This window comes from Ammodytes marinus (genome assembly GCF_949987685.1).
Source record: "Ammodytes marinus genome assembly, chromosome: 15".
Lineage (NCBI taxonomy): Eukaryota > Metazoa > Chordata > Actinopteri > Uranoscopiformes > Ammodytidae > Ammodytes > Ammodytes marinus.
This window is the reverse complement of record NC_137219.1, coordinates 19,148,698-19,175,100: the sequence shown is the minus strand read 5'-3', so window position 1 is coordinate 19,175,100 and position 26,403 is coordinate 19,148,698. Positions and strand designations below refer to the sequence as shown.

The 26,403-nt window shown below is 42.3% G+C and overlaps 1 protein-coding gene across 1 annotated transcript in view; it reads left to right on the top strand.

The window, feature by feature from the left end:
- Positions 1-1,582: 1,582 nt before the first annotated feature.
- Positions 1,583-26,403, top strand: part of fndc5a (fibronectin type III domain containing 5a) — a gene marked incomplete at its 3' end in the record, with an annotated part of 31,865 nt that continues 7,044 nt past the window's right edge. Inside the window, exons 1-3 of the mRNA XM_080041978.1 lie at positions 1,583-1,699; positions 24,358-24,473; positions 24,920-25,118. Of these exons, the coding sequence (XP_079898104.1) occupies positions 1,642-1,699; positions 24,358-24,473; positions 24,920-25,118 (373 nt within the window). The 5' untranslated portion in view covers positions 1,583-1,641. The remainder of the gene's footprint in view (positions 1,700-24,357; positions 24,474-24,919; positions 25,119-26,403) is intronic.

Below are 26,403 nucleotides of genomic sequence, written 5' to 3'. Positions count from 1 at the left end.
CTCTCTCTCTCTCTCTCTCTCTCTCTCTCTCTCTCTCTCTCTCTCTCTCTCTCTAACCCTCTCTCACACACACACACACACACACACACACATTTACATACACACACACCTACATACACACACAGAGATGGAGGGGGAGAGCAGTAAAACCTGCAGGAGAGTGAAGCCAGCAAATTAAACAAAACGGCACAATAACCCCTTCACCATCACCAACTGCATGTCTTCTTCTGAAGCGTCAGACACAGCAGGCTATGGATCGAGGTGCACAGCGGTGTAAAGAAAACACTTCTTGGGGACTCAGCTAGGGGACAGCGCCGGGCGGTGTCTTCTGACTCGGGACTTAACACTCACTCACATATCCCGGGACGCTTCAAGTCCACAGCGCGCTGCAGAGAACACACCAGGTAATGTACGATGCATACTCTATCCACTTCTATACACTCGCTGCACCACGCGCTCTCGGTGCTTCTGTATTGAAACAATGTTGCGGGGGGAAGATGGTGGGGGGGTCCACTCGGTTAAAAAAGTCAATAAGTTTGTTTTTGAAAGTGGAAGGAGCTGTGCAAAAGACGATATACTTCATCTTTTTTCTGAACAGGCGACTGTTTGCGTGGGCCAGAGTGTGTGCATATTTAATTGTGTGTGAGTGGGCAGCAAATAATTCAGAGCACTGGCTCACCAAGTGGGCAAGTGAAGCCAGGGGAAATGCACCAGCAGTGCTCGATCAGGCGAAGAGGGCTGTTTGGTGACAAGTTTGCATTTGATCGGCTTGCCTAGTCGTCGCTCGCTTTTGCGCTTTTCCTGGAGGCCTGGAAGAAGTCTGAAAGTTATCGCAGCTGCTGTTGTTTGTTGATGACCCCACCATGCATGAGAAATATGGAGATGGAGAGTGTGGACGACAGAAGACATTGGGAAAAGGCTGCTATAAAACCAAAAGTAGGCCAAAACTGCATGGGCTTATAAGCAGGTCCTGCAAGTAGGCTGTGTGACATCCTTAAAGTTGCATTTAATATTAACTTTTTTTTGCTAAGTCTTAATGATGTAGATTTTCTGGATTTTGTAGCGAGGTTTTTCTTGGCTGTCTTGCAGACCCATTAGCCTCCAGGAGTCAGTGTGGCAGGCATATAGGGTTTATAGCACGTTTTCACTCTGTCTGCAGCATCCGAGCGGTGCTGAGGCTCCGCACATCCTCCAGCACCACCTCCAGCATCACCAGTTTAGGGAGGGTTTTTTTTGGGGGGGTGGGGACGCAGTTGGAGGAGCCGACGACGCAAAGCAACAGCTCAGTGAGGGCTCGAGACCGGTCGATAATAACATTAGGCTAATGCTTATAGTGGCCTGTTGCCGGTGACTGACTGAAGTCGCGGGCTACCGGTGGCGCGCGTGGGGGACAGCGGAGAGTCTGTTGAAGGTGTGTTGCTGTATGAAGCGCTGTCCGAGGTGCTGAAAGGAAAGCCGCCCCGGCAGACAGACCGCCGCGCCGCTGTCCCTTTTCCCCCCAGGTCGAGACGACGCGACACGACACGATACTCACGGCTAGAACTGGCGTGATTCCATAGCGAGCGGCATAAGGCGGCGGCACACCAGTTACGCGGCTTAAAACAGCAGAGTAAATGGGACGGCACGTCGAGCGCAAGAAATATGGAGAGATTTTCCCTACTCGTCCTCAGCTGTCTCTGCGTCTCCCCAGCCACAGCGGGTAAGTTTGTGTTGGTGTGCAATTAATTGGGAAGATGATTGTGGAGCAGCAGCCCACACAATGATAGCCTGAATTTTATTGCCCAAGTAAACTAGCCCCACGGATTGGATTGCAGAGGCATGTGTGTGTATGTAGCACCACTGCCTCAGACCGTGGAGCTGTATGGTTTTGCAGGCGTTGGATTTGAACCGTAGCCTATGTTGATGTTGTGAGATATTGTGTAGTCTGTTGTATTTGTGGAGAGGCTGAGTGTGTTTGCAGCCCACCACAGGCATTTCTCCTGTTGTCATTTAGTGAAAGAAATAATATTAGAAAATCTGGTTTGAAATCTTCTTCTACACAGAATGACAATCAGTCAGGCCATCAGGGGGTCCAAACTGACCTATAACAAAGTATAAAAGAAAGCAGTGTGTGTGTGTGTGTGTGTGTGTGTGTGTGTGTGTGTGTGTGTGTGTGTGTGTGTGTGTGTGTGTGTGTGTGTGTGTGTGTGTGTGTGTGTGTGTGTGTGTGTGTGTGTGTGACCTTTGAAGCTCATTTCAGGCATGTGAACTACTGCGCGCGAACACACACACACACACACACACACACACACACTTACACCTACAAATACATTTCCTGATTACGTGAGCTGTATGTTGCTTCTGCAAAATCAGAAGACTGTATGGACTATTGTTGGCTATACTGATCATTACCAGGCATGTCTACCCATTGAGTCCATAATGTGAATGGAATGAACTGCCACTGGAAACACATGACTGCACTGCTGAGGACAGAGTGACAGCGGTCTTCTTGCATAGATCCATGGGAACGCTACACTGCGTGCCGTGCCAGTGTGTGTGTGTGAGTGTGAGTGCTGATGTCCAGCATATATGTGTGCCTCCATAAAACATGTTTTGAAGCTCCCACACTACACACACAAACACACACACACACTGTACTGTATATATATGCTTTGATCCCTCGCTGCAATGGAGTGACACACTTAACTCTTGACCAAAATGAACCTCTGGTTCATATTCTATACTTATACTGTAAGAGACTTTATTACAAAGCAATGTTCAGACACTTTAAGCAAACAGCATTGCTACTGGTGGGCAGTAGGATGTGTATGCTGGCACTTAACACCGCTATGTTTTGATAGCATGGGCTCCAGTAAAGGTAGTACTTGAAAAGAGCATAGATTATTCATAAGAAATGCGAGGTAGCCTTCACGTTTCTGCACCTTCTGATTTTCATTTGAACCCACTGGTATTTAACATATATAAGCAAACAATGCTATGATAGGCTTAACCATACACATTACAGAGGGTCTTGTGGTGTTTTTTTGGTCCTTTAAATTAAAGCTTTAAGTGTGTGTTAGACCTTCTGGGGATAAGGGGCAGAATCATGTTTCAAAGACTGAAAACTGAATCATTACTTGTTCCCCCTGAATAGGCTCTCTAACAAGGGCATGGATAGGATGGGAGGTGTGTGTAAATGTCAGAGTCAAGGGGAGGCTTAATTGTGTGTTTGTGTGTGTGTGTGTGTGTGTGTGTGTGTGTGTGTGTGTGTGTGTGTGTGTGTGTGTGTGTGTGTGTGTGTGTGTGTGTGTGTGTGTGTGTGTGTGTGTATGTTCTTATCTGTGCATTAGTTTCCCTCTAGTCAATTGTGTTTGCACAATTAGCTGCATGTAATTATTGGCTGTTTTAATCTCGCTTGCTGTCTGTGCATTCTTCTGAAGCAGTTTACTTCTCACAGTGAACCACTCAGTCACTGCATGTTCTGCTTAAAAAACAAGTTGCATTAGATTTGTTGGGAAATAAAGTTGTTATGTTGCAAGTGCATGTAACGTTGTGGCTTGCACTGGCAGCATACAATTGTATCACATTGCTTTTCCTGCTATATTATCTACAACAAGATGACATAAATACAGACGGCCCAGCAGCCATTACAGATCATTTAAGTTTAGAGGATGCAGTGAAGAAGGCATGCTTATCATAAATCCATCAAACCATCTCGCACTCTTCATTCTTAAGAGCAATGTAAGTGATGGCAGCTCTTCAGAGCTTTATGTACATTGGTATTATATTCTGGTTTTGTCTGCATCCACACAGGAATGTTTGGCTTGCGAGTCTATGAGGATGTGCGTGTGAATACAGAACAAGCTTGAGGATGCAAATAGGGAGCGACAATTAATTTATAAGCCTGACGTGACAGAGCTTAGCTGGTTTATTTCTGGAACGCGGAATTGGGACGGGAAGAAGAATGAAATATTTTAAAAACATGTTTGAGAACCCCCCTGCATGCAGCTTCCCTGTTGTTGATTCAATACTGTGCAGATAATCTTCCTTTATCTTTCTCCCATCCTGACACATTTTAATTGTCTCCTGTCTTCTTATGTAAGAGTGTAGCCGCCACCACTGTTCTTTTCCTGTGGCACCTGTCAGCCTCTTCCTGGTTTCAAAAAGCCTCTTTGAGTTTCTTCTGTGAGTGCACCGCCAATGGCTTAGCTCAGACACAGACAAATAAGAGCAGTGGCCTTGCTGCTGATAGCAAGGGCTCACATGTGCTAAAGCTGTCAGATCTGGTGGCAACACTGATATGAAAACAGCGGGAGATGGAAACACAAAGACACTGAATTTTTTTAATCTCTTTCTTCAGAAACTGGAAGCATGGGGTAACACAGTAACACAGAAAGAAAAACAAATCACTTATAAATGAACATTATTATAAAGTTTTACCAAAGCATGTTGGTTCAATGACGGCAGGTCGGTTCACTTTTTGATGGGAAATGGAATGAAACAGCGTTCAGAAGACGGATTGCTGCAATCATTTTGTGTATTCATACCCCTTGAACTTTTCCACATTTTGTCACAAAACAACCACACACGTTCATTTATTTGATTGGGATTGTATGTAGACGAAAGAGTGGCCGACCAGTAAACATGAGGTCGCTGGTTTCGATACCCGGCACCAGACAGGAGGGTGTTATTTGGAAAACTAGTGGTTGCTGGTATTACATGAACGGTACACACCATCTCTACCGTTGTGTCCTTGAGCAAGACACTTAACCCTGAATGCTCCAGAGGCGCTGTAGTACTATGGCTGATCCTGCACTGAACCAAAAACTTGAGAGGGGGATATACGAAAAGTCAAATGTTAATGTGCCTTGTGTAAATAGACTAACTTCAATGAACTTTAAATGTGTGTCATGTTTTATGACTGACTGCCCATGACGCACCTCATGAGCCTGTCTACTGTTTCATAGCGGTTCCATCTATTTTCCATACGACAGTGCCAAATGTTACATAAATCACAAAGGGAGCGCTCCCCAATGTAGATTTCCTCTCTTCTTCTGCCTCTTCTCTAGTGTTTGGAACTGTATCCACCACCACTTTGACAAAAGAAATTCCCCTCATGCTTTACCTGTATTTCTTCCTCTATTGCTTTTTTGCTTCCTGTCTCCGTGCCAGTATCCGACACCTGCTGCTTAACCCCCCCCCCCTCCCTCTCCCCATCCCCAAACACGATCTTCTGACTGTTTTTGTCTCCCTTTTGTTTTTCGTTTCCACCTGCCTCTCCAATGCTCCACGCTATATTTCTGCACAGCAACTACTGTACACCAGGGCTTTTTGGCAGCTCCTCCGTAGCCTGGGGTGTTAAGCTCCCTGCCTGTAACTGACACTTCAATGGAATTTCTGGGTGCATGGATTGGAGGGAGATGTGGTGGGTGTAAAGGGGAGACGGTAGGCTAGCTGTGACTCACTCACTTAGATGCTATTCTGCTATTGATTAGCCTCATGCTTCTCAGCAGGCACTGGCTGCTGATCGGCTGGTTCTTAACGTACGTAGGCAGATGTGCAGCCTATAAATGGGAGATTTGTTTGGAGGCTGGATCCTTGGTCCGCATATAGATTTTAATTTGGAATTAATTAGAAATGTCTTCCTTTAGTAGACAAACAAAGGTTTTCGAACTATATTAAAACAATTCCTCAATAAAGGTAAGAAAGCCTATAAATAAACCAGACAATGAATGTGTCATAATAAATAAATAACAATAGGTATTTACATATTAAACAAACCAGAATATGATGAACATGTAACTAAATAATAATAAAACAAATAGCCTAACATAATACAATAAACACAAAAATAATAAAATCATCATGACGACAAATAGCGCTGTGCTGGGCAATTCACTATTTAACACTAAACAAGGAAAACTAACTCACTTAGAAAACTTGAGTAGGCTATTACATTTTTGCTTTCACCCACTATAACATTTCCCAAGTACTCAGCGAACATGCTGGCAAATTTAATGCACTGCACACACAAGTATCATGCAGCTTGCTAGCTTACCGAGATAGAAACTGAATATCGTAGCTCCCCTTAGCTTCTTCTTAGTTTGACCTCTGTGTCAGTTAGTGAGCTTGAAGATACGTTTATTTTTAGCTACCCTGTTAACTAAAATGGTAATTGTTTACGCTCTTCTATTATTGTCGCCCTCATGCAGACTTGTCTGTTTTTTCCTCACATACGATACGAACCATAGATAGTAGCTCTAATTTAGCTACTTATCTAGGCCTAGCTAACAACGTGACCTGTCAATCAAGATCGATTAGGGAGGGAGTGGGACTATCATTTCTGATTGGCTGATCTTGCACTGTCTGTTTGGTTTCTCAAGGGACAGGAGGTTAGCTAGGCCTAGATAAGTAGCTAAATTATCAATTATCAGAAACTGCTAAGAGTGGTGCTTTCAATTTAGGGAAACAAGTTCACTTGGCCTATCTCTGAAACAACAAATAGTCTATTTTTGATATTCTCTGTCAATTTTAGTTATAAGGCAACTGTTACTCCAAAAGTAAGCATTATTTTAAGACAAATTGCACACTAAATTAAAAATTAAGTTGGTACACTTCATGGTAAATAAAAACAACTTTTAAATAAAATAAAACATCAGGGCAAAGCAGTACCTTAAAGGGCAAGTTCACGAAAAAACACACCTTATATTTTTATTTTATTATTCAGCCATGCAGATTGTTTGTAATTATGTAATGTGTCTAGCCAAATTAAACCAAAACATGGGGAACTGGCCCTTTAAGGTGGAATGTAGAATCATCAGAGAATCATTCAGTGGAATCAGAATGCTGCATCATAATGCTTTGATGATGTCACGCTCACAGTGCACCTGTTTGGAACTTGAAAGGACACAACTGGTGTCATTAACAGAGTTAACATATTACAGTTAGTGTTGTTAAATAAATAGCCAGGTTTTATCCCAACTACATTCAAGAGAAATCATCAGTTAAAGTACAGTTGTCTCTTCAGGATAGGACAATGGACAAAAACAGATCTCCATGGCCCTTAAGGGGTAAACCCCCTGGGACATTATCTGTTGAAAAGGAGAATGAACAGGGAATCAAACAGAGACAGCAGGATTTTGCCTTCGACATCCAAGATGACATGATTCAGATTGTTCAGACGTTTTCAGACAAGGAAGAGTTTGATGAGGACATTCAGAAGCGGTCCTCTGCCTCCATCACAGAAGACTGCTACACCCCCTGCAATGAGGTAAGATTAGTGGTACACCTGTTTACTAACACATAATAACAGTAAGAAATGCAAACGCAGATGATATTCTGTTTTAAATGACTGGCATTTAGTTTAACTCATCCCCACCTCATCGTCTATAAACAAGAGCGCATTAGGGATTTGTTTAAAAAAAGTTCTGCAAAAGTTCTGCAAAAATGAAATATACATAACGTATTTAAACTACGACAAATTCAAACAATGGTGATCTACCGTATCTGGTTTAATTTTCCCCAACAAAGTTATGTCATATTTGTGAGGTAAAAGCACAAACGAATTTTGAAAGGTTTGCTCTGCAGTGACACCAAATGAACTTTGAATGTTTGAAGAGTTGATTTAATGTTGTACTAAAATAAATCTCAAACCAAAGGAGCCTTGAAGGTCAGAAAAGTGCTGACTGGTGTCACCTTCATGCATTTGATCATTGGTTATGTTAACCATGTAATATTAAGTGCATTTAAAGGATTCTGGGCTGTTTATGATTTGTATATCACAATTTAAGTGTTGAATTGCTGCAGTAAAATAAACTTGTTTTATGGATGAATCTCCTATAATAACCTTTCCACACATTGTTCAAATGTACATTTAAAACACTGACGATTGAAAACAAACTAATAATTGTGATATGTTTCACAGACGGAGGAATCTGAACGATCTAAGAAACCTAATAAGTTGGAGAAATCTAAGAGATCGGAGAAAGCTGCTCGATCGGAGCGACCAAAGAAGGACGAGCGACTCAGAAGATCTTTGGAGTCCGAGAGATCTGCTGATCTTCAAGAAGCCCTCGAGGAGGAGAGAAAGGCCACAACAGCTCTTCAAGAAGTCCTGAAGGAGGAGAGAAGAGCCAGAGAGGATCTTAAAAAGGCCTTGGAGAAGGAAACATCTTCTAAAGCTCAAACCAAAAGAGCTCTGAAGCAGGAGCAAAGAGAATATGACTCTCTTGCACAGTCTCTGAAGAAGGAGCGAGCTAAAAACGATAGTCTTCTTGATGAACTCGAGGATATGGACTCAAAAGTGTCTGATCTCGAGAAGTCATTGAAAGAGCAGCAGCGGAGGAAATTAAAGCTGAAAAACACAATCGCTCAAATGACAGCTGTTATTGAAGAGGACAAGAAGGTGATTGAGAAGCTCACCAATGACCTGGAGACGTGTAATCAGCAGAGAAAGGAAACAGCAGAGCGGGAAACAATGCACTTTGCTGATATCAAGGCGCTAAAGGAGTGCCTCACTGAGCAGCGGGAGGATGGTCTGAAAAAAGACAATAAGATTCAAGCCTTGCACTTACAACACCTACACAATATTCAACACCTAAACAATATTCAAAGAGATATTGAAGCCAAGGACAACATTGTGTCCTCGCTGCAGGAGAAGGTGAACCAGTGGGCCTCACAACTCAAAGAGGAACAGACTAAAAACAGTAAACTCCAGAGAGACTATGAGGCTGCTGTCTCCCAGCAGCAGGAGGGTTCAGAAGAACTCCATCATCAGACTCAGCTAAACCAACAACTGGTTTCTGAGAACAAAAGGCTGCAAAGTGAAGTTGTGGCTGTGCTTAAGGAGTGGCAGCTCAATCAGAAACAGCATGAGAAGGACGGAGAAGCTCGCAGCAAACTGGAAGAGGCCATTAACAAGGAGAAGGAGTGTCTCTCGAGAGCATATCAAAAGATAGGGATGCAAGCGAAAGAGATCTCAGAGAAGACTCTAGCTTTGGAAAAGAGCCTGACAGCTGAAAAAGGCCTCAGGTCTTCCCTCAAAAGAGAGAAGAAGAAGTTTGACCAGATTGTTTCACAGAAGCAGGCAGCACTAGATCCTTTATCAATCTTCAGTGACCAGCTGAGAGAAGCAAATGCGTTCTCAGAGCGTCTGAAGGACGACGTGCAAATGCTACGGATGGAGAACACAGATATCAAGGATAAACTCCAGTCTGCAGAGAGAGAACATGACAGAATAATGTCTAAACACAGTTCTCTCTCTGAGCGCCACGAAGAGATGATGTCACAGAAAGATGACATCATCTTTGAGAATAAATGTAACATCGCTAAGCTCCAGCGAATGGTAGATGAACTCAAAGCAGGACAGCCAGAAAGCAGCCAGACGAGACAGGCAGAGCTGGGAGATGCCCCGATACAGGAGAAGACTAGAAGCTCCGAGCTTCAGCAGACAGCTGATCAAATCGCCTCTGTTCTTGAAAAGGAAAAGACCAAGTGTGAGAAGCACCGAGTCGCCCTGGAGCAATCCTTGACCAAGCAGATGGAAACACTGGAGGAGAGGCAGAAACTGTCCGTGGCTCTCCGAAAGGCTGAGGACGACTACTCCAGGCTTCAGCATCAACAGCTGCCACAGACAAACTCTCAATCCGATTTCAAAAGAGACACCGAGTTCAGACTCAAACAGCAGGAATCAGCCATGGAGGAGAGCAGCAAGGCTCTGCACCACCTGCAGAGAGAATACACTGATCTAGGGAAGAGGCACAGTGACATTAACAGTGACTATCGCGAGCTGCTCAAATCTCACAGTGCCCTCAAGATCAGTTACGAGAGGCTCAGCCTGAAGATTATAAACTTTCAAGGTGATGTGATGATAATAATAATAATAATAATAATAATAATAATAATAATAATAATAATAATAATAATAATAATAATAATGATAATAATAATAATAATAATAATAATAATAATGGATTGGATTTTTACAGCGCTTTTCTAGGCACTCAAAGCGCTATACAGGGTTCCAGGTTCCATTCATTCACACACAGTCAGACCGGTGGCGGAAGCGTGGCTGCCATTTAGCCACCACAAACATCAAGCAGTCATACACATTCACACAAGGCAAGTCGGGTAAAGTGTCTTGCCCAAAGACACAACAACCATGACACAGGTGGCAGGGCGGGAATCGAACCGCCAATCCTTCAATCGTTGGCCGACCCGCTCTACCACCTGAACCACAGTTGCCCTGAAATCAGATACTTTAAATACTCATTCTACAGTATATAAGCTTTACAGACAGAGCGTGGGGTCAATGGGACACTAAAAGAGTGACAGACTCCTTCAGATGATTTGGTAACACTTTACATTAATTCAATGTTAGTTCATGCTTAGTTAATGCTATCAACCGTTAGTTAAAAGGTAAAGGGATATTTCAGTATTTCTGAAGTGGGGTTGGTTACTTTGGCACAGATATGTTACGTTATGGAGATGGTGATCAGTGCAGTCTCTAAAAGGAGTTTAAGGGAGATGTTGCTGTAGCAGAAGTCAGAAGTCATTGTACTGTTGCAGTCAAATGTTTTTTCTCCACATATATAAATGCTAACCCGAAACCTAAATATTCGTTCAATTGTACGCTAAACTGAGATTTTTTTCCACAGCTTTAGTTTGCACCAGACAGCCGTTTACTTTGGTTTTTTTGGGTCTCTTTAATAATCCACAGTAGCTCTGAGTCGAGCAGCTGATTGGTGGAGTGATAGAAAACGCAACTGCTGTCTGGCGGAAACCTAAATCTGTTGAAACAATTCTCAGTTTAGCATGCAGTTGAATGGATATTTAGGTTTTAGGTTGGCATATATATATATATATATATATATATATATATATATATATATATATATATGCTTAATACTGTTAATAACTGTTCAGCATGCTGTATAAAGCATTAATTAGTTAGTTAATGCGTATAACTAAGCATTAGTTAATTAAGAATAGTTATTAACTATACATTACTTAGTTAACCAATAGTAGTTATAATCATTAACTAAGCCGTTATTAATGGTTAGTCAACATAATTAATAAGCATTAAAGGTGCTGTAAGCGGAATGGTTCTTTTAGCTAACTTCCTGTCAGTTACTGCAGTTAGCAGTCCCCTCGCTCGTCCCGACGTCACCACATTAATGCACTGCTGTCTTCAAACAGCGAGTTATCTAGCACCATCTCAGATAAGTAATTGTGATAAAACATGATAAAAACCATCAAAACAGACATTGCGAAGGATTTTTACCTGCTCCGCCATTGTAGGCGCATAAACATTCACCCATCTGTCCTCTAGCGTGCACTGGCAGTGAGACCATGAGTGAGACGGGTGTCGGTTTGTAGCATTCTCTCTAGTGATTGGATATTAATTTCGGGATCCAACAAAACAACAAAACGTTTATTTGCCGATTACATGCAGAGCAGCTGACTGAGAGATCGGCTTTATGAAACGTGCACATTATGTAAGTGATCACTGTATGAATAAAGAGTGATTTAACACTTATATTGACATAAATAAATTGCTTACTTCACCTTTAACTATGCACCTACTAACCGTCAGCATTGACTAAGCATTAACTAAAAGTTAATTAATGTAGCCTACCCTTATGGTTAAGTGTTACCAAATCACCTGATGGAGGCCATTACTCTTTTAGTGTCCTATTGACCTCACCCTCTGTCTGTAAAGCTGATAAACTGTGGAATGAGTGTCAAAAGTATCTGATTAACATGTAACGTAACCTTTTCGTAAAGTGTTACCAATAATTCTGATCGGAAGTGTACTCGTTTCAACTGCTGTTTCAAACATGGACAAGATAATAAAAATTCAAATAAATATATTTTATGGTCTGATTTTTTTCTCTCAAAATTTCTGGAGTTTATTATTCTCATTTCCTGTTAAAGAAAGTTTCTTAAAATGTTTAATAATTATTTTTTTGTGGTAGTTGGGACAGTAGAGCAACACTGCTTTGGACGTGGGTTAGAATGAATGTATCAGACTTTGCAGACATTTAAAAAAAAATAATTGCTGAGAATTGAGCAGTCAACTCAAAAACACTGACTGAAGGAAATGTCATACATTAACAATTAAAAAGGAAAGTTTTTTGTTCATAATGTACAGCTGAGCGGTGTGTGTGGGATAGAGCCAGTATTTAACATGCCTTATTTACTGATCTTGTCCTCTAATAACTCTTAACTCCTAACCGTAAGTGCTAAGAATGCGCAGTTGTCTGCCATGGTTCTCCAGCCTAGTCTGCCAGGTAAAGTTTCCGAAAAAAGTGTCTGACAGGCGGACACAGGCCGAGCGTAATGTCCCTCCTCCTGCGTGCTGTTTGGTGCTGATGCGAGAGCGCATGTAGTTTATCCGCTCCAACCACGTGATGAAATCGCACCATATTCACATACTTTTTTTTCTTTACTTTTTCAAACTTTCAAAAGATTTGCTACACATTTAGATGGAAATGTCCCCCCCCCCCCCCCAATTTTTTTTTTAGAAATAGGGGAAGGTGGGGTGATTTGTGCAACTTTTTACTCAAAGTGATTTTAAAGTGAGGCCTTGACAGTTATGTCTCCAACTCAAATATGTACATATATTTCAGGATGTTGTGCATCCCTGGCAATAAAAACTTTGGATCTGGAATAAACTGTTTAAGAAATATAGCTTTCGGAAAAAAAGTTGTCTTGTCGCACAAATCACCCCACGTAGTGGGGTGATTTGTGCGTCATTGTGTCACAATGACAAAGTCATCATCATCATCTTTCTGGCCATCTGAACTCTCATCAGTGGTGTCGTTAAGTGGAATTGAGATGTCACTCTCTTCTGAGCTACTGTAGACAATCACTTTCTTTTGGTGACCAGCGTATACAGCCATGCCACTGGCACAACTCTCAGAAATGTACTTTGCACTAGTTGCTCCGTGCTTGTGGAACCAACTGCCACCTGACAAATGTGATTCCCCCTACATTTCTGCCTTTAAATCAAGGCTCAAAACCCATATGTACACCCTGGTGTTTCCTCCCCATTAACCTCTGCACTACTTACTTACCTCTGCACTACTATCTGTGTTTATGTGGATGTATGGGCTTTACGTCTTTTATTTTGGTTATTGTTATTTTACCTTCATTGTTTACCTACTGAATGCACTATGTACAGCACTTTGGACAGTGCAAACTGTCATAAATGTGCTTTTATAAATACATTTTACTTACTTACTTACTTATAACTCACCCAGGCCCTTGCGCACAAATCACCCCATCCCCAGAATTTTGGATAATAGGCATGATGCAGCAATTTAGGGTTGACATTGTGCTAATTATATAGACTCAAAGTGTAGCATACCAAAGCACTAAAACATGTGTCAAATGTTTTCAAACGTGTCTATAATTGTTCAGACACAATAATCAAAAAACCTTGATCATGGAAATTTTACTTTGAAAGGCAAAACACAGTTTTTTGAGCTTAAATGTGCTTATATCTTATTCCTTGTGTCTCCCTTCTTTACAGGATGAGTCAAATGGATGGCTCTTCTTAAATATGTGGTCACATTTCCAATTTATTCCACGGTTTTCTAGAAACAATGGGTTTTGCAACTTCCAAAATGCACAAATCACCCCACCTTCCCCTATATATATTTTTTTTATTACAAAGGAAAAAGAGATGTTCCAGGGGCCCCCCAAAATTGAGGTTTCTTTAAAAATGTCATGATCATTACATTATAAAAAATATATAAATTAATTATGAACAGGCCCACCGTTGTTTTTTCTTAATTCGGGCTAATTAGATTGTTCCCCTAATTATAGCTTACCCGGCTGTTTTTGAATGGCGATTCATAAAGGCAAGCGGGGCCGGCGGCAGCCAAGGGGCAAGGGTGGACCTGCCCACCCAAATGTGCGCCCTGCCCACCAATCAATTTTAAATTTTTTCAGCCAATTAAAATATGTCTATTTACTATACCAGGACCATTCCTAGCTTCTGATTAGGTGGGCACGGCGACAGCCCGCCTCCAAATTCACCCATTACTTGAATTGCTTGATTGGACAATCTATGAATTATTACACCTGTATCCTGTGAGAACATCTTCTGTGAAACACGTACACACAGTTGGTTTCACACACATGTACTCCAAAATGTAACGCACACACTTCTTGGGCATATAAGCTTGTGTTCTTCTGTTCATTCTTTGTCTCAACCATGTAACACTTGTGATGCATGTTTGACCCCTTGCTCTGCTGTCGCAAGTAAAAATCTACCAGACTTTGAAGATGCCTGACTCAGATGTCTTTATTGAAACACTTGGGTGTTAATAAATGAGCTGTTTGAATTTCACTGACAGTAGGCTACTCGGCAACTTTTTTCACACGTTAACCTGTTCTTTCTGTTAGTAAATGCTGTTCGCAAAAACTCACCACTACAGCAAATGTGCCAAAAAGCAGTCGCAGAGATCTTGCAAGGGCAAAAAAATTCCGCTCTTGGTGTTTTGCCCACCGATTAATTATATCAGCCCACCTTAAAAGAAGAAGAGAAAACTGAGAGATGGCACCTGTGCATCCCTTGCTAATAACATCGTGTTTTGTAGGTCTAATTGAGTTGCTAACGTTCAGGATATTGCTTGCTAATGTCAGCAACCTAGGCTAGGTTACCTAGTAGGGATGGGCGTGCGTAACTGATCAATTGGTAAATAAGCAAACTAATGTTTTTTTTGTTTGTGTGTGTGTGTGTGGGGGGAGGAGGGGCTCACTGACAATTTAAGCTTAGGGCACCCAAAAGCTTAGCAGCGGCCCTGCTTTTGACAACCACAGAGCGACTGCTTTTGGGTGTAGGAGGCTGCGCTTGCGTGGTGCTTGAGCGTAATCTGCTGTCCCCGAACCTTAGGGTTCTTTTGTCCCTTTGTAGAGAAAATGAGTTATTTACTCATAGGAAATGAATTTTCCAACCCCGCTGGCCACGAGAACGCTGAGGTGGGGAGATTGGGATTGCAAAACAGAATCTTTCTCCCTCTCCTCCTCTCATCAAATACACGCACGCACACAAACACGCACACACACACACAACCTCACTTTTCTCTAATTAAATGTCAAAAAGGCAAGGTATGAAAGTCGATGCAGCATTGTGCACAGACAGAAGGCAAGCCAGCTAATTCAAAAAAGTCAAAGGAGTGCAGAGAGGCTGATTATTTGACAAGCCCACTGCTAATGAAGTCTAGTCCCAAATCAGTTGCCCTGCCCACACCAACTACAAGAAGCAGCAGTAATATAGGATTGGGCTAATAAGGCTAAACTAGCTTGACATATATGGTAATGGGTATGATTATTGCACTACATAACTTTATTTCCTTCTCTGTCTCTCATATTAGAAGTACTGTCTCACTATTGATGTCTTCCAGTTCTGCCGAGATGTTAAAGTAACGCCTAGCTGCCTAGGAGGATTGGTGTCACATATAGCTGGAGGGTAGAACAAACTCTCTCTATCTCTCTCTTATTCCTACACGCGGTAGCCTTCCATCCGCTGTCTGTCTGGGTGATTTCTCTGCTGTGGCTCAAAACACTTGCAGTCTCTTCTGCTCACATTAATTTGCTCTGTCTACATCCATCACTCCCGTCATCTCAGTGTCTTTCCCATAGCGAGTATATTCCCCAAAGACAAACACATGCTGTGTGACTGACTATGCTTCCCCCTCCCCGGCCCTGACAGAGGATTGACGCTCCGGGGCACAACGGTTGATCATTGGGAAACTGTCTGACATACACGCTGAAAAGCACATTACGATGACAGTAACACACAAACAAACGTTAACACATTAAAGGTGCATTCCGCATTTTCAGTGGTAGAGGATTTGTGTGAATTTGCCGAGCCTTCATTTAGTTTACAAAACATATTTTCTTTTGTTTATTCAGTTTTGAAAATATATACCTTTGTATCGGACACAACTTCTGCAACAGGAAACAAAACGTCTTCCTTTTTTTCAGAGAGAAAATGAACCTAAGTGTTTTAGTGTCTTGTTGATGGTAGTGCAGGTGGTTTGACTGCCCAACACCAAATGAAAACAGCTTTTTATGCTTTGCAAGGCTCGTATGAGGAATTAGTTTTGTGCTGAAACATGCATACGCTCACATGTGCCCTTTGAGACAAATCGATCAATTTTTCCGTGTGCCTGAGAATGTAAATGTAAGACCACACATAGCAACAAACCCCCAGTAGAACCCAGATCCCAAAATGCCGACACACAAACCAACTCTACTGTAGAAATATTGTATCGTTCCTAAAAGCATGCTGCTGTTCAGTTTTTACTTGAAAAGCAAGGCAATCATTTAATTTAGTCTGATGTGTGTTGCTTTTGTCTCGTGCTTAGGGAGGGAGATGTACAGTTAGATTCTTCAGATTTTTTCATTTAATAAAATCAATCTTCATCAAAGGAATAGTTCAACATTTAAATTTTAAAGCTTTTACCTCACTTTCTGTTCAGGTAATAGCGACAGAAACCGTTTCTGTAACAGTGCGTGCATTTCTTATGAAGAAATGGGCAACGGTCGCTCATCCATCTTAACTTAGCTCAAATAAAAGTTCTCAACAGGATCATAGCCAGCCTCTGCTGACATTAGATACATTGTACAATGTCATTAAACACTCCTGTGTGCTCTTTGGGACTTGTTTATTTACAGTTATGTTGCACCCTCTTTTTGACATGTTATGTAAAATGTTTTTACCTGCTCTGTCTCATCTCAATTAACAGGTATATCACATTCTAACAACAAAGATTTGAATTGATTTAATTATAACATATATATTTTCACTTATGCGTGAACTAAAAAGCAAAATTAAATCTGAAGTGTTACCGTGCCCAGTGACCATTTTGTATAATTATCTAGTTGACTATTTTTTTAAACCTCTCCCCACACTGTTTCCTCACAGCCCTTAGTTATCTTTGAAATAAGCTACTTTTGACTTTGTCCAATGATACAGTTTGGTTTAGCTGAATATAATTAGATACTACAATGATTTATCGGCTACCAAGATTGCCATTATACAGTATTTGTAGGGAACCTGCAGCATCAAAAGCATTTCTCACAAACCCCTCTCGGTGTAACCACATGTGTGCGTAATCATCACTGACACAATAAATTAAATGTGAAAAAAGTGAAATTGAACACCAGTACCGATGCAGGAACACCAATAGAGTGAGACTCAATAAGTGAGTCCTTTGCTCCAGTGCATGCTGGGAAGCTTTCCCGTATTCCTGCTGTCTTTATGACAGTCATTTCTTCTAACTGTCTTTCGCCCCAGCTGCTACCTCTGTTCTGTCCACAACAAGTGACTATGCAATATGGCTATTAGGACTTTGAGAGGGATGATCACTGCATGTCGCATCCTTTGAGCGTTTCTGTATGTAAATTAGCCTGCTAGGTGCACAAGCAGATATAGTAGATGAAGAACAGGGGAAATTCATCATAAGTCATTGCTTCGAGGTGCGAGTACTCATATTTGATAAATATGAATTCTCTTGATGGACAGTTCCCCAGGTAGTGCGGATAGGAAACCCCACATCATCCACCCTGACTCTCAACACCGGCGCACCCCAGGGCTGCGTGCTCAGCCCCCTCCTCTACTCCCTGTTCACATATGACTGCGTGGCCACACACAACACCATCATCAAGTTTGCTGACGATACGACTGTCATCGGCCTGATCACAGACGACGACGAGACGTACAGAGAGGAGGTGAGAGCCCTGACATGGTGCCAGGACAACAACCTCCAGCTCAACCTCAGCATAACTAGGGAGCTGATTGTGGACTACAGGAAGTGACAGGGAGCCGGGCACGCCCCCATCACCATCAACGGGACGACAGTAGAGAGAGTCAGCAGCTTCAAGTTCCTCGGGGTCCACATCTGCGAGGACCTGACCTGGACTCACCACACCAACGCCATCACAAAGAAGGCAAGTCAGCGGCTCTTCTTCCTCCGCAGGCTGAGATGGTTCAACACGGACTTCCAGGATACTCTGCAACTTCTAAAGCTGCACCATAGAGATATCCTGACCGGCTGCATCACCGCCTGGTAAGGCAGTTGCTCCGCCCTCAACCGTAAGACATTACAGAGGGTGGTGAAAGCTGCCCAGCACATTACCAGGACAGATGGAGGACCTCTACACTCAGCGCTGCAGGAAGAAGACTAACCGGATTATTAAAGACCCTCATCACCCCAGCAACAAACTGGGGGGGGCAGATGGAAGCTGGAACACCAACCTTTTATGCTCTCTCACAGTCTAGAACTCCTGGCTGTCTGCTCAGGTGTCACATTGTATTGACTGTTTCAGATGATGGGGTCAGAAGTGCAGTGCGGCCGAACAGGTTACACTCGTAGACTGGACATTGAAAAATGCACTCCACGTGTCCACAGTGGTGGTCGGGCATTCATTTACCAAAAACACAATCAAACAGGCTTTTAGAACAACATATATTTTGACTGTTCATAGTAGGCAAAGCACATGTGTTACTAATACCATTAACAATTGCTCCATTCTGTTCAAATGTTCCGTTAATCAGGTCCCTTATAGACAAGTTGTTTTCTATGGCACACTTGAGCATCTACATCAAAAACATTAAAAATATTGTCAGCTAAAAGGGGGTAAATATAAGTTACATCTCATTTCGCCCAGAAATTCATCAGCTTAAATTGAGTTAAATAAAACTTTGCCTAATTTTGAAGAAGAGGAAAGAGATCCATAGCAGGAGGCCGCAGCAGGCCTGGAGGAGCTATCCTGTCTCTCTGAAGTGGACACACTGATAACGGAGCGTTGCGTTCATTAAATAATGATGCGCTTTATAGGCCAGGCCTTTTTACTGTATGTGTGTGTGTGTGTGTGTGTGTGTGTGTGTGTGTGTGTGTGTGTGTGTGTGTGTGTGTGTGTGTGTGTGTGTGTGTGTGTGTGTTTTGCAGAGTTCCCATCATGTCTGTGTTGTAAAGCAGCAGCTCGGCCTCCTGTCCTTGCATATTTACAGTCTCAAACACTCTCACACACACACACACACACACACACATACAAACGCACACCCAGTGAGTCCTCTAATGAACCGGGTTATTAAGGCACTGTCACCCATCACACTCCTCAGCATGGAGTGGACAACTAGCTGTCACTCTGATCACCATTGGGCTTACAAAGACACACACATACACACACACACACACACACACACACACACACACACACACACACACACTCACACCAGGGACATCCGTAAAGGCTCAAAGTCACCCCCATCTCTCAGGGCGAGGCAGACATTGTGTGACTACGATGAAAGAGAGTTTATGAAGACATCTGTCTGGTGTTTCATTAGACCTGACTCTTGTGTCATGTGGATATATTTAAAGCCTACAGCCGACGTCAGCTCTTGCGGTCCCTTGACAATGACAGGCAAAAAGTGACCATAAGTTGTAGGACGTGAGGACACTCAAAGAGATGGTTTTGTTTTGTTCTGCAAAACACTAAGGAGAAAGAACAAGGTCATTCATTTTGTTAAACTCCACTCCCTACATTTTCCATTCTCCTGAAATATTATTTTCTGACCCTTATTTGATCTCAGAGACATCAAAGTCTGTTTCCAGGAGGGACTTAGTTACCACACACGCACACACACACACACACACACACACACACACACACACACACACACACACACACACACACTCCAACAGGCAGTCAGCAATAAATACAACAATAAAAGCAGAAAACAAAATATATTCTAAACTCAACTTTACCATGGGATATCATTATTTTAAGTTCATCCCGTGAGGAAAGAATTCCTCATTTCATAAGGGCTTTGCAGCAGACTGCTCCATTTTAACAAGCAAAGACAAAGCTCCCTCACTGAGATCCGGAATTTGGAGGCTTTATTCAAAGCAAACCACGGCTGTGCTAAATTAAAGGATTTAATAGACATGAGGTGTGTGAGGTGCAAAGCTCCACTTAGAGCACCATAAATCTAACTGGATGGCGATTATTGAGAAGTCGAGATGTAGAGTGATGCCAGAGTGACGGGCGGAAGATATTGTTTTCTATTCTGTACATGTCCTCCTCAAACTGAAATCTTTTCCTTCCCTTTCCTTGCAGGCTATTGTACATTTGACAAATGAAGACCTGTTTACTCGTCGCGAGGCGCATTACTCAGCATGTGAAAACAGTTGTATAAAGTGTTATGTGGAGTTTTAATGCATGGGTTTGGGAAGTTTGGGATCCTGTGTGTTTCAAGGTTGACCAATATGAGGGGACCCAAGGTGCATTCACGCCTTACCTGTCTGATGTGGATCTGGTGTGTTTGCACTTGGGCTCAATTCGTTTGGGCTGGTGTGAGACTTGCTAGTGGAGCTGTGAGATAAACAACCAAAGGAGGGTTTGCTCCTAACTATAGGCTATATATTGAATGGATTGGAGGAGAACAAAAGACAACAATGTTAATCATGATAATCATGTTTTTTTTCCATGTAGGCCCATTCATTCATTTCTGTCCCTCCCCAGTCTCCCAACCCTATGGAAATTAAATTGTAATTCACTGAACTACCCCTTTAATGTCCTATTCTTTTAAGGTGTGGTTCCTAACAGGGGCTTAAAGAGGGGGGACAGACAACATGGATGTTTAGTAATTATGATAAATATTTAATCAAACAAAGCATTGGTCTGTGTCAGTACTACAGAGATGAATGTATTCCCTGAGGGGCATTAGGAGCTTAACGCTAACTGTCACTGAGTGGTGTTTTGAGAGCGGTGTTAGCGTGTGACAGCTAGCGGAAAAAATACAGAACAAACAGTAAACACAAGTCTCCCGCTGATGAAGAGATGAAACGGGACTCCATCCTGACATCTACTGTTAGTCAGGGCATTCATCAAAACGTCAACAGCAGGCGGGTGGGCGGGTGGAAAGACGTTACACAAAGGCTTGCTTCAACAAAGCGTGATATTCTTGAACGTACAATACAGTGTGTGTATACAAGTTCTACAGCAGCCCATCATCCTGTAATTACCAGCTGTGTGATTTGTCCCCGTCGGAGGGCACCCTCAATAACTCATTGACTGCATTTGGTGTCCAGAATTAGATTTATACCCCATGAAAGACAGAGGAGTGGCATCGCTGAGACGGATTGACCGCTTCTGCTACTCACTCAGTTCTGCTTCACATTACAAATAGGCTATCAATCGATCCCCAAAGGCCACATTGACTCATGATAAATGCTGTTCTACTGCAGTGTAAAAGTGTCACAATACAGTGTCCTTTTGGTTCAATGTGATACGAGATAAAGGCTTTGTGGTTTGACACGTGCAATATTTGTAACTTATTTGGATAGCCAACAGTTACAGTAGCAAGTCGGGCGGTATGGTAACAAAAAATGGCAGGAACCTATCCATGTCTAATGAATTGTTTGTATCCTACATGATAAACACTTATAATACAGTGGTTCAACATGACTAGAGTTGGACAAGTTTTGATACAAATCTCGTGTCTGTTGAGGGGATATTAAGCCATCGTATGCTAACAGTTAGCGTAAATTAGCATAAAGACGGTGGGATGGCGAGAAGGTTGGACACAGCAGCCTAGCTCTGTCCAAAGTTAACCAAATCATCCTACCAGCCATTCTAAAGCTTCTAAATACTTAATGTTCTTGTTTAATGTGTACTAAATCTGATTAAGCTAAGAACAGAGCTATGAGTTAGTTGTTTCTCCCTGTTGCAAGGCTGCAGATGCCTTAGTTGGCCACAAATCATAATTTAAAGGAATACTTCACCCATACGGAACCGACGTTCTTTCATTATAAAATCGCAATTATATTATAATGAATTAGGTTTTTCTTCCCTCAGTCTTCCCTTGGCCAAGTTGTCCTGTTAATCCTAACACTACATTTTACGATGTCACACGAAAATGTAGGGTTAGACAGTGAGACCATAAAACACTCTTTCTGCCTTTTCTCAGGCTAGGATGAACCGATTTCTAAAATGTTTGCACATTTATACTACATAGGATCTCAGAGTTCAATACACCTTCATATATTTCCACCAGTGAAATAGGTATTTAAGGGAAATATCGTATTATGAAGTAATTTAATGCATTGACTTTCTGATTTTCTTGACTCTCGTTCAGGAAAATCAGTATGCTGACATTGTTAGGCAGCTGTTCAGATCTCGGACAGTTCATAGGATTATTAAAAGGCATAAGTGATTACATTTTCAGGTTAAGCTCCATGGTGCATACTGCCTTGTGTGTGTTATCTTTGTGTCACAAAATATCAAGGCACACTATCGTGTTATAGCTGCAACGCATGGCATTGATGGCATGAGGCTGACAAGCGTGGACCAGTGTGAACTTTTTTAAAACATTTCTGGTTGACAGGGTTCACACTTCAAAGGGTTTCTATAAGAAAAGAAAACATAAAGAAGGGAAATTGGTGGGAACAGTGTAAAAGAAAAGAAATTCCATTTCACACTCATTTGAAGCAAACTGGTGTGTTCTTTGCTAGAGGCACTTTGATCATCTGAACTCCACACACGCTCATGTAAGACTTTAGCCATTAGGTGTGTGTGTGTGTGTGTGTGTGTGTGTGTGTGTGTGTGTGTGTGTGTGTGTGTGTGTGTGTGTGTGTGTGTGTGTGTGTGTGTGTGTGTGTGTGTGTGTCCCCAAAGAACACGTAGACAAACAATCTCACTCTTAATTATATAACGGAACCTTATCATTACTATCAATTAGTATAGCATGTGACAGTGATAGTAAAATAATGTGACATGTGACAGTAAAATAAGTAAGAATGTCTGACTCATACCTCCCATTGTTTGTAACTATGTATTTACGATGGTACATGTTCTGTATCGGAGACAGTCAGATATCTATTTGTTTATGTATTCTAGCATCATCACTGTTGCATTACATTTAATTTTGTCTGGTATTAAAAAGCTACCGTACATCTAACTTTAAAATAGTACAGCACTTGGGCTGAATTGAAGCTTTCCACCCAAAGTTGTTTAGTGTTGATGTCATTTGAAATATTGAGAGCAATAACCTTGTACCAGCACCTAAATCCTACTATATCTTGTTTAAAGGAGCAGTGCGTAGAATTTGGTGGCATTTTTCAGAACAGACTTGGTAGAAATGGAATATAATATTCATAAGTGTGTTTTAGCATACATACAAGTCAACAGAAACTAATATAAAAATATACGAAAAATTGTCATTGTTTTTAACAGGCACAATTATCTGTAACTGTGTTTTTAGAAATCCATGAAGGCAACACTGAAAATACACTTCTCAAATGTGTCATAAGGTGTCTGTTGAATCTGAAAAAGTAAGATTTAAGTTTAGATATTCAAGAAATATTCAAATATTACTTTTTTACTTTCAAATACTGCTTTTTAAAAACTTGGACTGTAGAGTTTGAACTTTCAAAACCTTCTATAGTCTAGTGCCTGCTGTGCTTTGGGATGAACCACTGAAGCGCTCTGAGGAATTGTTTCATGTTTCTCTACTCCATCGATCCCAGCTTACACAATCTATCGGGCTGAGCCATTTGTTCACACCACCGATTTTGGCTTCATGCCACACTGGGGTCTAGCCTGGCACCGCCAGCCTACCTACTTCCGCTCAATTTTCATTTCACCTCAGTGGTCAGTCTGGGGCTGAGGTATATTCATGGGCTCCTTCTCCAGCCAGACTTTTGGCGGTCCAATCAGCGAACAGAGCGAGTGGCGCTCCAGTTTCAGTTGAATGCTGCGTTCCGTTCCCTTATACTCGGAAATTTCCGACTTGGTAGTTCCGAGTTCCGACCTGTCTGTGTTCCAGTGCATCCGCTCGGGAAAGAATGGACGCATATAACCTTTCTCATCCAAATAACTAAACGTTAGGCTCTAGCAAGTTACCGTTGCCATGTACCGGTAGATCCATAGACTACAATATGTAGTGAAGTCGTACATTTCCGAGTTCCCAGTACAACTGGAATACACCGTCAGAAGCCGGCTCATGACATACGTCACGACCAAACGTTATGCGATTGGTTGGCTGATCCAGAATGGCACTGGGCAGATCCAATTAAACTTCAACAGACACCCGCCTCCAAGTGAGTGAACGTTTGCCAATAGAGCAGTTCCAGACCTTCTGTACAAATGAAATGAAGTACGATGGTCTGGTTTGGACCAGGCTAACTGGGGTCTGTGTCGGCAGAAATATAATGGAGGTGATGTTCTAAATTGATTCATGCAGCTGAAGATAAAAGCATCTCTCTCTCTCTCTCTCTCTCTCTCTCTCTCTCTCTCTCTCTCTCTCTCTCTCTCTCTCTCTCTCTCTCTCTCTCTCTCTCTCTCTCTGTGTGTTTGCAGATAGCTTGTCGCCTCCTGTCAATGTGACCATCAGAGCTGTGAAAGCAAACTCTGCTGTGGTGACATGGGATATCCCCGAGGGAGACCCTGTCATCGGCTTTGCCATCACACAGCAGGTGAGCACACGCACTAATTGAATTAAGGTGTGTTTGATTTGCTGCCATCTTCCAGTTCTCTATATTGTGTTACTCCCTCACTCAGAGTTAGTGTACACTAACAGTGAATCACTGCAGCACGCTGTGAGACGACTCTGACAGCTTGGCGAGAGGGGGAAAGTGATATAATGATTTGCTGTCATCGTGCTCACATAAACACACTTAGAGATCGTCACACCAACAGACTCTAATGGCATTACTTTACAAGCTGCCATACCAAGAGTTTACGGACACAAACACACACATACACACCTATTCACAGGAGTCGGCAGTGACATGATTGAGGTGGGCAGCCACAGGGTCAGTGTGGGTCATCTGTGTGTATCCGTCCATAAAACACAAAGATATCCTCAGATGTCCCTGAGTGAGCCATGTTCTCTATCCCCTCCCATGTCCCACTCCAACAGAAGAAAGACGTGCGCATGCTGCGATTCATCCAGGAAGTCAACACGACCACACGCTCCTGTGCATTATGGGACTTGGAGGAAGAGACAGACTACATTGTGCATGTCCAGTCCATCAGCATGTCTGGAACGAGCCCGCTGAGCGAACCCCTGCGCTTCCGAACGCCGAAGGAGGCCGAGACTCAGGCCTCTAAGAGTAAAGGTAAAGTGGCACCAAGACGAAACACACATACACACACACACACAAATACCCCCAACTAATCCACACACACATGGAAAATATTACACACATTTCCTTACTTTTTTCTGTCCTTTTCAAGACAGTGGGTGCGGAGAGGACCTGGCCCTTTGACAATATCTTGACTGATTTTGTCTCAAATCCAAAGAAAATCAATAGAGATACAAAGCGTGAAATTAAATTTCAGAGTGCTTCTAAAGCTCGTCCCCACTGACCACAACTCGGGAATAAAACGCCTGTGGGGGATGCATACTTCATTGTGTATTGGCGTGCCTCGGCTGGCTTCACCCTGCATGCAACCTGCAGCACAACTGCTCGGTAAACATCAATGAGAAAAGGCATTTATCAGACGCAGAAAAGTGCCGGTGGCGGTGGCGGATTGATGTGCTCTAGGGTGAAGCCCCGCTCCATCTATTCTTCCTTTCACTCATCCTTCATGTGAGCTGTCATTACTTCTATCCTAGGCTGTGGAGCCAGAGTGAGTCTGATCTTCTGTCATGGTGGCAGAGACATGTGGTAATAGAATCATTGTAGATCATCACTGACTTTGGTACGGTGAACCCGTGTTTGATTCCCTAGCATGTTCATTGAGGGTCCTTAGGCGAACTTCCAGATGTAAGTCACTTTCGATAAAAGTGTCTGCTAAATTACATGTTATGTAATGTAAAGAAGACATGTTATTCTCACCAATGAGGCCTAATTAGCACCAGATGTGTGTGTTGTTCCTGCAAAGGGGAAGCATTGACAGAAACAGTGACTGAACATGATCAAGATTTTTTTCCAGGTTTTATACTGTAGTTGTGCATACATGCACATGCTTCTTTTCTTGATATCATTCAGCGCCATTTTAATAAACGTTCATTGAGGGGAACAGTTGCATATAAATTGACCTGAGGACAGCTTTTTATGCTCGTGCTCGTACATGATAACCTGGGCTAGGACGGTACGGTTGCACTCACACTAGTCAATCGTACTAGACGTTAGTAATCAATGGTGCTTGCTTGGTCATGGTATGATGCCTAATGTGAGTACGCCCTGAGTAAGGCTGTTGAGTTAAATGCAACAGATGCCTCTGTTAATGTTTCTTTGCTTGTTTAATTTGGGAGCCTGTTAGAGGAAACTACCTCTCTGCACTCATCCATTTCCCCAAAATGTAAGATTGCCACATATTGCCAAGCTCTGCACAAAACAAACACACACACACGCACACACACACACACACACACACACACACACACACACACACACA